The following is a 14,598-nucleotide window of genomic DNA, read 5'->3' on the forward strand; positions in this document are numbered from 1 at the left end:
GCCTGGCAAAGCGTTTCGGCTGTGAGGAGAGAAATCGAATCAACATTCGGGTGACAGATCAACCTGCTGGTAAGAGGTCAACCTTCCTAACTACAGCCTGATGGCCTTGTTTTCCTTAGCCATGCGCTTTAACTGAGATTAAAAGCATCCCCTAGGAAGACTGAAAAAAAAAGAAAAAAAAAACCAACCAAAACCATCCCTGATGATGCTCATCGGCAACGCCACCTGAACTGCGCGGCGACCAGCGCGCATGCGCGCAGGGTGACGCACAGGGGATAACGCCGGGGGGCGGCCGGCGCTCGTGTGCGGGCCGCAGCCAATAGGAGAGCGGCGAGGGCGCTCGCGAGGCTGCGTTCTCCATGGCAACGGCCGGCCTGTAGTCACAACCGCTCCAACCGCAGCCTGGGCTGCCGCGTCGCCATGGTGAGTGCCGGGCTGTGGGGCTGCCGCGGGGCGCGGAGCTCTGGCGGGCCGGCTGACCGCGGAGCTTACTTTATTTCTCCGCGTTGCCTTTGCTCTCGAGCTCTGTGCTCCAGCCCTGAAGGATACGTTGTCCAGCTACAGACCTGGACGTCCCTTTCTACTTCTTTCAGTGTGTGCTCTCTGTATGCTCCCATCCTTGTCCGCAGGCGGAGCTGGGCCTTAACGAGCACCACCAGAACGAAGCCATCAACTATATGCGCTTTGCTCGTTTCAAGCGTGGCCTGTGTCTCAAAACAGTGGATTCGTGCTTCCAGGACCTTAAGGATAGCAGGTACCTGTCGGGTCTGTGTTGTGTGATACGATGGAGCACAAACGCAACCAGATCTAATGGAAACAACCACCGCTTGAAATGCTTTAGGGGATGGCTTTTCTTACCTTACATTTGTGTGTTCTTATTGATGAAGGAATGCTTTAATGGTTCAATTGCTTTAATGGTTTTAGGTTGAAGGAGGGGAGATTTAGGTTGGATGTTAGGGGGAAGTTCTTTACAGAGAGAGTGGTGAGGTGCTGGAACAGCTGCCCAGAGAGGTTGTGGATGCCCCGTCCCTGGAGGCGTTCAAGGCCAGGTTGGATGGGGCCCTGGGCAGCCTGGTCTAGTGTTAGATATGGAGGTTGATGGTCCTGCATGCAGCAAGGGAGTTGGAGCTTGGTGATTCTTGAGGTCTCTTCCAACCCAAGCCATTCTATGATTCTATAGTTCTATGGTTCTATGAAGGAAGACCCAGTAATTTTTCCAAATATCAAAAATCAAATCTTTTTAAAACTTAGTTGTATAAATTCTTAGAAGTTAACACAGGTGGTATGACATTTCCTTATACCTTTCTTCTGGTGTATGCATTTCTGTAAGGAAATAGTCTTTATGATTTTAGTGTTACCGAAAGAAAATGTAAAGACAACAACCAGCTACTATTCTCATTAATAACTGCTGACAGTGGACGTCTTCAGAAGGCTGCTGAGTTGCATACAAGTGATATCTAACGTAGTAAGGTCTCATAATGGTGCAAAATCTTTGTCAGAGGTGACTCACCTTGACTTCTCCGTTCAGGCTTGTTGAGGAGACCTTCACAGTTGATGAGGTGGCAGACATGCTGGATGGGCTGCAGACCATTGTACACAGTGAAGTGGAGTCCGAGCTCATAAATACAACGTACACCAATGTTTTACTTCTGCGCCAGCTCTTTTCACAGGCTGAGAAATGGTACCTTAAGTTACAGACAGACATCTCTGAATTAGAGAATCGGTAATGTATATTAGGCCATATAGAATGTCTTTCAATAATAAAAAGACCTTCCAAACATTGATTTTTGCATGCTTTTCCTCCTTTTTTAACCATAGAAACCTACACTTTTCCTCTTGTATCAATGACAAATTAGTGTCAAGACAGTAAGCTGGGGGATACATGAAACTTTCAAATTTGTCAGGCAGATGCTTTTATTGGTAATGTTTGTACTTGTTAATCAGTTAAAAGCAGGTGGTAGGATTTATTTAAAAAGTACTTGTTGTGTATATCTTACAGTTCTGGTGCATTTTCCATACCATTGGATGACATTATCTATTGCACTTACTGTACCTGCATGGGCCTTCTGTATTTCTCACAAGGGTCAAGCATTAGCCTGGTAAAATGTGTTTCATAGCTTGGTTCATTTATTAAATAAATGCCTCCGTTTGCTTTTGTTTTCAAGAGAACTGTTGGAACAGGTTGCCGAGTTTGAAAAGTCAGAATTTACATCTTCAAACAAGAAGGTAGTTCTATTTTAAAACATAATCATAATAATATGGAGTCACGACAGCTGTTTGAAACAGTTATTTAGTATTTCTTCTTCACACTTAAAATAGTAAGAAAGATGTTCAAAGTAGTCTTAGAAGTAGAAGTCTTCAAATAACAGCATTTTACAGTTCAGCACCAAGGCTCACACTTGGTTGTCTCAGCTGTTTCCAAACTGCAGATTCTTTGTGCTCTGGGCATGCCTCATAATCCTGATCCCAGAGTCAGCCAGACCAGGGATGTGCTGGAGCCTCTGCTCCTGGGTTCCCTCTCCCTGGAGGCTGGGGTGAAACTGGGACAGGTAAGTGTGCTGGGTTTGTCCCAGCCTGGGGGACCCTCACCCTAACCCTGCAATACAGGTGTGACTCTAGTTTATCTTGTATGATTAGCAATGTAGTCTATTTGTTTTGTAGCTTAAGTGTATATTTAGTTAATAGATATTATATTTGAATACTTAAAATAGTAATTAAGATTATTTTGATATCCGAAAATATTTTTTTTTACTTACAATCAGTAAAAAATATTTTTTCTCTCCTCTGAACTCTTCTGTCCTTTGATGGTTATGGCATCAGTAGCCTTTTGTAAGTTCAGGTTTGCACACCCTTTCTGACTATATACAGTATTTCTGTTCAGCTCTAGCTGAACACTGAATATGTAATTTAAGAGCCAAGGTACCACTAAAAAATGTAATAAAAGATGGTTCATTTGGTTTGTAAAAGAAAATTGACTGTTAATAGTTATTTTACAGACTGAATGAATAGTTCTCTTCCTCCTGTATAATTTAATGGTTTAACCTCTATTATTTCTTTAGCCCAGTGCAGAGCTCATTAAACCAAAACTGGCTCCCATAAATGAAGGAGGGTCAGAGCTGCTAAACAAGGTAAGAATTTGTCTCTTGATTCAGCTGTAGTTGATGACTTTTCTGTCATTGACTGAAGTGTAAAGCTGTGTAGAAGTACTTCTGTAATGTGCCTGTCACTGTGTTAGATGTCACTGTAATACACCCCAGAGTGTAAAGCAAAATGCTAATAAATAGATTTTGTAAAGCATCTTATATTTTATTATGTTATGGTGGCCTCTCACATGTATTGCTATATTGAACTTCCTTTTGCAAAGATGTTTGGGGCTCTGTAGTTACTTATTTTCCCATTTAAATGGTGAAATGAATAGAAATCAGTGCATTTCTGTGCACAGTGCAGTAAGAGGTTGGCATTCCAACAGGGAAATAAATTAAAATTTGAATCTGGCTGAAACAATTAGGTTATCAGACATTATCTATGTAAGTCAGTCCTATTACATGCAGTCTTTTTTGTTTTGTTAGGAGTTTAAATTCCTTGTAAGGCAACAGACGCATAAAGAATTCAGAATTTACTAATTTGGAAAATGTTTGATTTCCCACTTGCTAAAGAATTTCACAGTAATAAAGCACATTCTGGTATTTAATGTTCTCAATTGTTTTTATTCTGTATTGAACTCATTTAGTTCAGCTGAACTTTTTTTGGAATGCTGCATTTCTTACAATACAAGTTTTTATATATGGGGAGTCGAGAAACTTGGTGAGAAAATGTGTTTCCTGCCTTCTAACCAACGTTACCAAAATGATCTTTCAGGTGTCTGAACGTCTAAATCAAATTGCTTTTACCTTGTAAGATAATTAAAATGTTAATCTGACATGTATCTTTCTTAAAGGTCAGTGGAGTTATTTCTCAAAAGTAAGCTCAGAATCCGTTTCAGAAGAGATGTTTGTTGAACACATACATCTGGCTGTTTTTGTCAAAAGTAATTCAAACTTTGTATGGTGAATTTATTCTGATTTACTTAGGAAAGATGTTTGTTTCCTGTGAACAGAACATGCTATGCTGTGACCTGCTATTTGTCTCTCTAAAACAAAAACTATGAATAAAAATATAGAGTCATAGAATCACAGAATGGCCAAGGTTGGAAGGGATCTCAAGGATCATGAAGCTCCAACCCCCCTGCTGCACAGGGCCACCAACCTCCATATCTAACACTAGACCAGGCTGCCCGGGGCCCCATCCAACCTGGCCTTGAACACCTCCAGAGACAGGGCATCCACAGCCTCTCTGGGCAGCTGTTCCAGCACCTCACCACCCTCATAGTAAAGAATTTCCCGCTGACATCCAACCTAAATCTTCCCTCCTTCAACTTAAAACCATTTCCCCTTGTCCTGCTGTTATCTACCCTTGTAAAGAGTTGACTCCCCTCCTGTTTGTAGGCTCCCTTTAGGTACTGAAAGGCTGCAATGAGCTGCAAAATATCTACCTGCCCATTGATTGAAAATACAAGTGATAAGCAGCAGTGAGAACTGCATGTCCAGATGTGCAGTTTGGTTTACTGGAAATCTTGATACTCACAGGAGAGTGACTGCACCAATCCCAGTTCAGTAAAATAAGGACTAAATTTAAGTGAGGTGATCTACAGGTTACAGCAGAACTGGAGACTTACATTTCTTGCTGACAGAGGCAGGAAACAATAATTTGCAAGATAGGCTTTAGGAAGAAATCAGTAGTCCTTATCAGCAAGGCCATTTTTATAAGCATTTACAAGTGTGATTGCTTTCATAAGGAATGAAATTTTCTTACTGGAAGTATTGGAAAATTCAAAATAGCACGAGTCTGTAAACTCTTTCTTTTTTATTTACCCAAAGACAGTTGCTTGTCTCCAAGAAGAAAATGAAAAATTGAAGACCAGACTTAAGACGATAGAAACACAGGTAAATTTCCTGTAAGCTTGGATGCTTACTGCTGGTTACATTTTTTTAAGAAATCTAATTAAGAATTCCATGGCTATTATTTTCATATTTTCAATTAAAATACATATATGAGGCGTTACATTTTCCGTGTGTTACAGGCTACAGCTGCACTAGATGAAAAATCCAAACTGGAGAAGTCACTGAAGGATTTGCAGATGATCCAGGGAGATCAAAAGGTAAATATAACTAGGATTTGTACCCCGATCACTGCTGTTTTACACTATTGCCCACGTTGGTCTGCGTGGTATGTTTCTTTTCTAGCAGATACAGAACTTCAGGTTAGTACTGTTATGTTCCTGCAAGCATAGTCATACTCGTGCTGCTCTGTCAGTCAGCAGATAATGCAGTCTGCTGGTTTATTTTATGACATACATTTTGTGTCAAATAGACCATGGTACATTCTTACCAGAAGTATTATTCCAGGTACTGTCAGAAAATAGTATTCCAGAGTTCAAATTCTTAAGAGCAATGCCTGTATTAACAGATACAAATATATTTTTGTGTTCCTTCCCGCTTAATCTTTTTTATGGCAACAGTAAAACGCTAATTCTTTCAAACATATATCACATTCAATATCAACGTACACTTGCTTCATCTCAGTTCAGACTTTATAAACGTAAGTGCTTACAGATGTGTCCTGATCCTATATTCCTGAAGATTAATTGAAGTTTTGCTACAAATGGCAGTGAGCATGGGTCAGGATGACAGAGGTTTGATCATCTTTTTACTACTCAGCCTTTTCTGTAAATGTTGATTCAGACATAGTCATTTTTTGCTGCAGAAAAAGGCCTAAAAAATTAGCACTCATGTAAGTTGGCACATAAATCCTTTCATGTCACATTGGTATTTTTGTCTGCACCCTTACTTTGATAATTAGAATTTTCTAAAGTGTGTCAATTTATAGTTGTTTCTTAAATCTAAGACATTTCAGTGCAAACTTTTTAAACAAAATTAGAACACTTTAATCCCATTCTTTTGAGAGCCTTTCTGAATTCCAGCTGTATTTACAGACTTGAAGTTCAGTATCATAAAATATTTCCACTTTGATTTTTCTCATTTTAATCTTCATTTCTTTTTATTTTGCTTACTCACTGGTTTATGGTATGTACTTATTTTTCTTAGTACTTTTCAATTATATCTAATAACTTTCAAAATCTGTATTCAATAATACTGTTTAATAGGAACTTGATATGTCAATCAGGGCAAATATTTTCTTTATCTGTTTTCTTAAGCCTTACATTATTAAAGGTTTACTATTAAAGGATTTTATTAAATCCTTGACAGTGGTACTTGTCGTTTTAAAAGATTGGAAGCAAATCTCTTCCTACTTTTCTGGTTAAATCTGAATTTGCCTGAATGTCAGGGCAGCCAAGTACCTGCAGCATTCATGTTCAAACTTACTCTCTCCTTATCTGTCACTTTCTTCTCCAGCTTTCACTCTGTATTACTGTGTGTGTGTATGTGGTTGAAACTAGCTAGGAAATACAGTGCTAACGTATACAACTTAAATTAATTAAGGAATGTATTAGTTATTTGGAGAAAATGCTACATTTTGTCTGGTTTCTTTTCATATCTTTATAAGAGGGGTGACAGTACAATCATATGAACCCAGATGCACGTTAAGGAGTAGTTCTCAGATTCTGTAGACAAACAAATAACTGCCAAGTCACAGCTTGTTTCAGTTCAGCAGACTTTTCTTCTGTTTTTTAATAGTTTAATAAGGTTCCACAGGCCAAGTGTGTTCCACACTAGGGGAGCAATGACTCTGGTGGATCAGTTTAGCACAAGGACATAGAATTTTTGCATCATTGTCTGATTTTGGTGTTACAGTTCAGAACAGATGGGGATCATTCTGACCTGAAACAAAGTGTGGTGCTTTTCAGCATCGCAGTTTTGGACTCAGTCCCAAAATTCAAAATTCAACTTTTTCTGTGCAGGTACCATTATCAGTTGGTTTCTTACACTTAATACAAAGGAGCAGAGCTTCCTTAGTTCTAGATTTCTGTTCTTTTTAAGGTGCTGATAGTTGAACCTCATCCTGAGTCACTGTATTTTTGAGAGTATGAAGTTTACCTTTTGTACCTGAGAGTGGTTTTTCAAATGGAATCCACAGAACAGTTACACGAATATGTTTTGATACCCGGCACCGATTGCCAGAAGAGTTTGGGTTGTTTCATCTCATAAAGATGTGAAGATGAACATGGCAGTATCAGTACCTGACTGCTAACATGCTCCTTAACACTTTCATCCTTCCCTTCTTGTGGTATGTTTCATTATGTGGTTTCACCTCACATCTAAAGAAGGGAAACACAAGATCTTGAAACCTCAGCTGGGCAGAGGAGCCATTTCAGCTGTCTTAAAAATGCATTTATTTACAAGTTTTTTTTGTTTTTTTTTTTTTGTTTTTTTTAGTTAAAAATTACCCAGTGCTTTAACCAACTTTGTTAGTTAACTTCCATTGTTAAATGACTTTCTCACTATAGCACTTTAGTTTGTGCTTTAGAGCAACAGGGCAAACGTAATTCATAAAAATCAGGGCATACCCATTTCTGTGGAGTTTTGCATCTGACACTTCAATTATTCTTTTTCATTTAATGTATTTAAAATATTTCTTCTTTTGAAGACTGATGTAAACAAGGATATCGTTGAACTGGAGAATAAAGTGGCAGCTTTGAAGTGTCAGTTTGAGAAGACTTTGAGTGATTCTACTGCAAACCAAAAATTCCTGGAAGAGAACTTGGTGACAACAAAACATGACTTGCTTAAGGTTCAGGATCAGCTATCCACAGCTGAGAAGGTTGGCATTTGATTGTAATGTAAAGCTCTTACTCTCTTTTTACCTGATTAATAAGTGAACAAGAACACAGAACTTATTGGGTCATGTTTGTTACTTAATTTCCATTGTTTACTACACATTTTTGTTACTTCATTGGAAACGTGTATAATAGCAAAACCAGAGTGAACATCATGATTATAATGAAATAACATTTAAAAATTGCCCATGTGTTTGCATAGAAATTTTTAACTTAGAACAGTGTTCCCAGTCTTCAGAACGTTTGTTGTCTGATTTCCATAGAAAACGAGACTTGTTTGTCCTTCCCACTGATGTCCTTTAAATCTACCAGCTGGTTTCATCTACCTTTGAATAAGAAATAGAACTGCTGTTTTGAAACTTGAGGAGGAAAAGCTTATTTTTTTTAGAAAATGTATTAGCCTGGTTTTCATAATGTGTAAGTAATATGTTGGTACTATTATGTAGGAATTAGAGAAGAAGTTTCAGCAAACAGCTGCCTACCGCAACATGAAAGAAATTCTTACTAAGAAGAACGAGCAGATAAAGGATCTACGAAGAAGGCTTTCCAAGTAAGTGTCTAAACAAGATCCACATTCTGCTCATTTATATGCTTTTATAAATACAAAACTCTCTCTAAAACCAGACTACAAAATTTCCCTTGGATAGTAGGCTGTTCCCTGATTTTTGGTAAGTCAGTCCTTTGTAGATACATGTTAGGTATATGGGATTGAGTTGTGGCTGCACAATATTAGTGAGTGTGGTAGCTCACCACAGCAGCAACGCAGAGATACAGATGGGAAATGTGCCAGTTACTTTGACATTGTCTTATTTCTTCCACATTTCTTTATGGGAATGATAAATGGCACAGTGTGTAAGCAAGATTAGGCTCATATTGGATAACTAAGGATATGCACTGGCCTTATATCAGGTAGGAAATTATCCTTGTGCAAATGGCAAGTGAGCATCGGCAACATGGATGCCTTAGAGGTGTTCTGTAGGAGGACAAAGGTGGACCTTCTAAACTTCTGTTTGTATACTAGGACTTGTGAGTAGAGTATTGTTCATGCTTTCAAGCTACTATTTGGTAAACTGGTCAATTTTAAAAGCAGAAAGTACTCTGGGAGGTATATACTATAATATTGTACTGTCTGTGCCTTAGGCATTTGTTGAATCTTGACAGGGCTGCACCGCTAGTGGAAGTAATTCTTTACTTGGGTTTCATATTCTCTTTAGAGACAAAGTGTTTCTCAGCTATTTTCTACTCTGTTTTGATTTGATTCTTTTTTTTTATCCTCAGATATGAGCCAGAAGACTGAGCTATCAAAAGCTGACATAGGAAGAGCATGGAGAGTGGTGTTATTTTTTTTTTTTTTTATCAAATTTTGTTTAAAATAATTTACAGTTTGCTTCTAGCGCTTAAAATAACTTCCTATTAATACTAAAAGGATACTGAAACTTCAACCCTTCCTTATAAACCCATAGTTTATTACTGTTAGTTTCTGGAGTCATGTTTTAAATTAATCATCACATTCCTTAAGAAATAACAAGCAGCATCTTACTGAAGATTTGAGAAGATTCTTTACAAAGAAAGGAATTTATTTTTGTTAAAAAAAGGGGGAAAAAAAAAGTATTAAGTTTTTAGCGATGTCTCTGAGGTGAAAACTGGAGTGATTTTATTAGTACAGTTCATGTAGCCATGAAGTGGCATTGTTTGTGAAAATTGTGTTGGTAGCAGTAAAAAGTAGGAGGGAAGAAGAAAGAAACATGCTGATTCTATAGCATTAATTCACACTGAATATTTGATCTCTCTGCAAAATGTGACCAGTAACATTTTTCTATTCATTAGGTAGTGAGAGAAATATGCTTTACAGGAGAAGCAGCGGGCTCTTTAAAAAATAAAGTAAAATAAACACTAATTGGAGCAATGCTTTTTCATTTGAATTTATTTGAAACAAATGTTCATATTAGAATACAGATTCTGATTTTTTTCAGTACTTTTGATGTTAAAGTGACAATCTGAAAAAGCATGAGGAAGTGGCTTATAGAGCAGCTTTCTTAAGAAATAAGTTATCTTAGATGTTTTCACCTCCTTTCTTATTGTAACCTCACTAGAAAACAGTTTACTCAAGCCTTCAGAGAAGACCTTGTATTTAGCTGGCAGCCTCTTTATAGTGCATTGTACTTACTCATTTTTTTCTGTTCATATGTATGTTGTATGTTATTCCAAATAAAACCATTATGTTTTAAAATATCCAATCATTAAAGAGCTTTATTTGAATAGGGTTGCTTTAAATATATTTTTAAATACTCTTAAATATTTGTAGGAAATAGCAGCAGATCAGTAAAAAAAAAAAAAAAAAAAAAAAACCTTGCTAGAAATATAAAGATGGAAGTTACAGGTCCATGCCAAATGCTAGAGCCCATCAAACAGCTACAAGAAAAGCATTCCAGTAGCAGGGCTGGGAAGAAATCTTTGGGTTAGAGATTAGCTGACATTTACAGTGCTTGTCTCAGGAGCTGCTTGAGCTGAAATGGATCCTTTTCCTCACTCTTTCTCAGTGGGTAGAGCTGTTGAAATTGCTCTTGTAGTCATGCCACAGTCAAATCTGCCATGTGAGTTCTTCTGCTGTCCTTTTTCCCCCTGGTTAAGAAAGACAGGAGTGGGATGGACTCCTGTGTCTGCAGCATACACTGACACACAAGGTCGGTTAAATTCAGGAAGGTATTATTTTGTACAGTAATTAAACTTTTATCTTCTTAATAGAGAGCTTTCTGCCTTGTGTTTTCTCAGAGCAGTTATTTTGACACCAACGCTTGTGAGGATGAATACTTTCCTTTCCTCAGAGCATTTTCCTTTGTAATAAAATTCATTTTAACAAGATCAGCTACTACTTCTAAAGTGAAAGGGAAGAATGCTGTTTTTGGTGTTTGTGGTATTTTTTGGTAAATTCTTTGCTGTTGACTTTACTAGAATATAGAATTTCTGATACACTTTCTTTATCTGCTTAAAAACTATTCAGTAGGAATGTATGTTCTCAACTGCAGTACACACATAGGTCTCAATAAAATTAGTTGGCCATAGGCTATCATGACTACAGACCTTATTATCTCTTCAAATGAGTCAGGCAAATCATACAGAGAATTGTACAGTGCAGAACCAAAGCACCAGCATTGATAACTTATCTTGCAGATTTCCAGTTTAGTGAGTATGAGATTAGTGTGATTGCTCAGTTGCTAAGAGAAAGGTCTCATTTGCAGCTCTTGATAAAAATGTATTATCTGTCTGCCTGCCAAAGACCTGAGTGTTATACAACAGCAATTCCCTTTTTGCTGAGATAGGCACAATAATCTGAACATGTCTAACATTTCTAAAACTTTGTTTCTTTTTCTACAGTGTAAATTCTAATGCTGCTTTTACTAACTTTTGTTCTTGGAGGTTCATTGTACTGCTCAAGTGTACATTTTCTGTTTCCTCCACTCCTGCTGTTAATCCCCTAGTTATGCCTGAAGGAAATGTTTAAAAAGAGAATTTCTCCATAACTGGCTGATCTGCAGGAATCAATTCTCTTTTGAGTCAGTTGGGGTTTTTTTGTTGGTTTTTGGTTGGTTGGTTTGGTTTGTTCTGGTGGGGGGGAACAAAATCTTGGCAGCTCAGTTTTGCTAGTATTTCCTGTGACAGCCAACAAATAACCCTGCGCTGTAACCATGACGTGAGCGCAGCAGTTGGTCGTTAATAGATGAGCCAGCAGTGCTGCATGCTACCTTCCTAATGAGACACTAATATTACCCAGTGTTCTTTAACTGTTCGTAAAGTACTCCTTAATCTTTTTCCCTCTTTTGGATAATAGACTGATTTTTTTAATGTCATAAAATGAATATTTGTATATAACACTTAAACTGCAACTTCTTCTCTTTCATTTGATAGGCTGATGTCAGAACAGCTGCAACTTATACATTTCCCACATACCTTGCTTTTGGGATGTGCAGCACAGACGCAGTGATGAGCTGGAGGAATAATTGCAATCCTGCCATCCTAATCACTGCTTGGGGGAATAACTGAAATCTCTAACTATACAAAAGACAATCAACCTGTGGTTATTGTGGCCTACAGGTCCTCAAAGATCTAGAAATCCACCAGGATGCTTTCTCTCTCTGAAAGAAACATGGAGCTTAGAGTAGTAACTGTGAACAGTATATCCAAGCAGAAAGACACCAGAGCGTGTGCTACCACACATGGGAGCTGTTACTAGCTTAGCTGTGTACATGCTTGATAGCATCGCTACCAAGGAAAGGTCATAGAATTATAGAATGGCTTGGGTTGGAAGGAACCCCAAGGTTCACGAAGTTTAACACTTTGCCACAGACAGGGCCACCGATCTCCAAATCTGGTAGTAGGCCATGTCTGTAGAGACTCCTCCGGTGCTTCCTCACGATAGACATCTAACACGCAGCAGGCAGCGTACTGCCACTCAGAATGAAGTGCCTCCAGGAAGGGCAGGTACTGAACACCAGGCATGGCCCTCTCCCACATCTTGCTGACAAAGGAAAGCCCACCACAAGAGGTAATTTTTTTAAATCTATGGGATATCATCCTAAATGTTGAGTGTAGTTTAATAAAATGCAGACCACCAAGTAGTAGAATTATCTAGGAACTGTCTATATCAGACTTCTTTGGCTGCTACTTTTTACTCCTTCCATTATTTCCATCTCTTTCAGCAATATAATGAAATAAATCTTCTCTCCCAGCCTAGAATCATGGCTCCCAACCTATCACTAGGACACCAGATTCCCATCTGGTCTGCATTTTAAGGAACTGGGAGAGGTACTTCTTACTTTACTGGCATTAACAGGTGCAAGCCCCTAGTTGGTACCTTCACCAAGTAAGGTTAATTTTACTTAATGAGAAGTGGGGTTCTCTTCTCTGTTTACCAGTTTGTGATTCGGTTTACATAGGGCAGTTTTCGTGTTCTCCCACTAGTCCCTGCCCTGCTCTGCAGATGAACCCCTATCCTTTCTCACCTCTCCTTCAGACTCCAAACTCTTGAATCTGTTAGATACAGGAGATATTGTTAATTGTTCTTTTAACAAACATGAGCAATTAAATAATCAAAAATTCTTGTGTATCTACTAGAGACCTCTGTCCCTCCAGATAAAGCAAGAGACCTCACCCAACCCAAAGAAAGGAAATGCAGAGAAGATAAGATTTTGATTGCATAAGAAGTAGCATCTGAGTTATCAGAGGTGCATGTGGAAAGTCCTACAGCAAGATATTGAGCTTTGTTTATAATACTGGCATTCAGGAGAGAGGCAATGATACATTTTGTTGCATCTGAACTTTCTGATCTGGCGTGGTCTGTGCCAAGGACACCACACCTCTTTGCCTGCACAGCCTTTCATGTAAACTAGTTTGAAATGCAATGGGGAGGAGGGGCAGAGCCAAAGAAATGTTTAACTTGATTGTCCTCATCAGCGGCAGTAATCTATTCACACAGAAGCATCCCAAGTGCTAGCAATGTGCTATTTTTAAGGCTCCCCTTCCTGTGAGTTAGTTATTAAATGCTCTAAGTTATTTATAAGCATTATTTGTAATAAATCCCACAGGCAGTGAGGGACATTTTGGTTTTTAATCACTTGCAATAGTTTTCATGGTGTGACACAGTTAACTATAGTTGGAGCTTCTCAGTGTGTCCTTCAGTTTAGTGCCTTTCAGCCCTAATTTTTTCCTCAGATTTTTCCTGTCAACAGAATTTGGAGTTACCCATGTAATGTATTTCCAGGGTGAGTCATCCATCACCTTGCACTTCTGTAGGCAAGGCAGGAACATCAGGGATGTTGCACAAGAAGCATCAGCTCCCTCAAACTGTACTGTGAAAAGGCCTGACAAACCCAGACACTAACCCAGTGACCACCTCCACTTCCAGCAGCGCTGAAACACACCGTGGAAACTGTTTTCATTTATGCGAGATGCATGAATATCTCATGGTCACCTTTTGTGGTTGGCTGACAGCAGCCAAGAGGGTGTTATTTGTAAAATGGACCTGAAAGCGGCCCAGTCCTGCCCTGAAAGGAGACACATTTTTAGACATCTGAAGAAGGAAGCTGAGTCCCTGGACTTGTTCAGCCCATTTTTATTGCTGGAGATGCTGCTAGTCGCCTCCTTTGCTGCAGTGCTTGAGCTCAGTGTACCTTGGCAGAAGCCCAGGCACACAGGGTTCACCTCCAGGCCTGGCACTTTAGTGCACTTTCTGGCAGCCCAGGGGCCTCCTCGGGCCTTCTGCCTCCACAGTGGGCCATGTTTTCCCAGTGTCCTCTCTCTGTCTGCTTAAAAAAGTGTTTTAAATTAACAGCCCCTTGGAAACATTCGTTTGCAGCAGCGGGGTTTGGGCATGAAGGGAGAAGAGCCTGGGCTGCGGCTCAACCAAGTGCTGGACTAAAGGCTGGAGACCTGCCTGGGTGACAAGGACACATCTGGGTCTGCTTCCAGATGCCCAATGACCTCCTGAGGACAACGGACACTTTTAAGTAACAGCCAGCTCTGACAGCCACTGCAAACAGCCATGATGGTGCAGAAAGATCTTCCCCATGTCATGAGATCCAGGCACACAGACACCACACCTAGAGAAGGTAGCCATATGGAGAAGCCTTTTTCACTGTCCCAAACCAAGCCGCAGCCCCATTGTTGCTCCCTTCCAGTGTCAAATCAGCACGTGAGCAATGAAAATCCCTGGGCTCACCTCCTTCCCAGAAATGCCCGTCAAAGCCCAGGCAGCTATTCACCCAAGT

General features: G+C 39.3%; 1 protein-coding gene across 1 annotated transcript; it reads left to right on the top strand.

The window, feature by feature from the left end:
* The first annotated feature begins 282 nt into the window (after positions 1-282).
* LZTFL1 (leucine zipper transcription factor like 1) lies at positions 283-10,066 on the top strand. The gene is made up of 10 exons (XM_019616573.3): positions 283-423; positions 594-754; positions 1,529-1,723; positions 2,166-2,226; positions 3,060-3,128; positions 4,917-4,982; positions 5,120-5,197; positions 7,645-7,818; positions 8,281-8,384; positions 9,113-10,066. The coding sequence occupies exons 1-10, from the start codon at positions 421-423 to the stop codon at positions 9,129-9,131; spliced, it is 930 nt and encodes a 309-aa protein (XP_019472118.1). The 5' UTR covers positions 283-420; the 3' UTR covers positions 9,132-10,066.
* Positions 10,067-14,598: the final 4,532 nt, after the last annotated feature.

The sequence above is a fragment of the Meleagris gallopavo genome, chromosome 6 (assembly GCF_905368555.1).
Source record: "Meleagris gallopavo chromosome 6, MGAL_WU_HG_1.1, whole genome shotgun sequence".
In the NCBI taxonomy this organism is placed as follows: domain Eukaryota; kingdom Metazoa; phylum Chordata; class Aves; order Galliformes; family Phasianidae; genus Meleagris; species Meleagris gallopavo.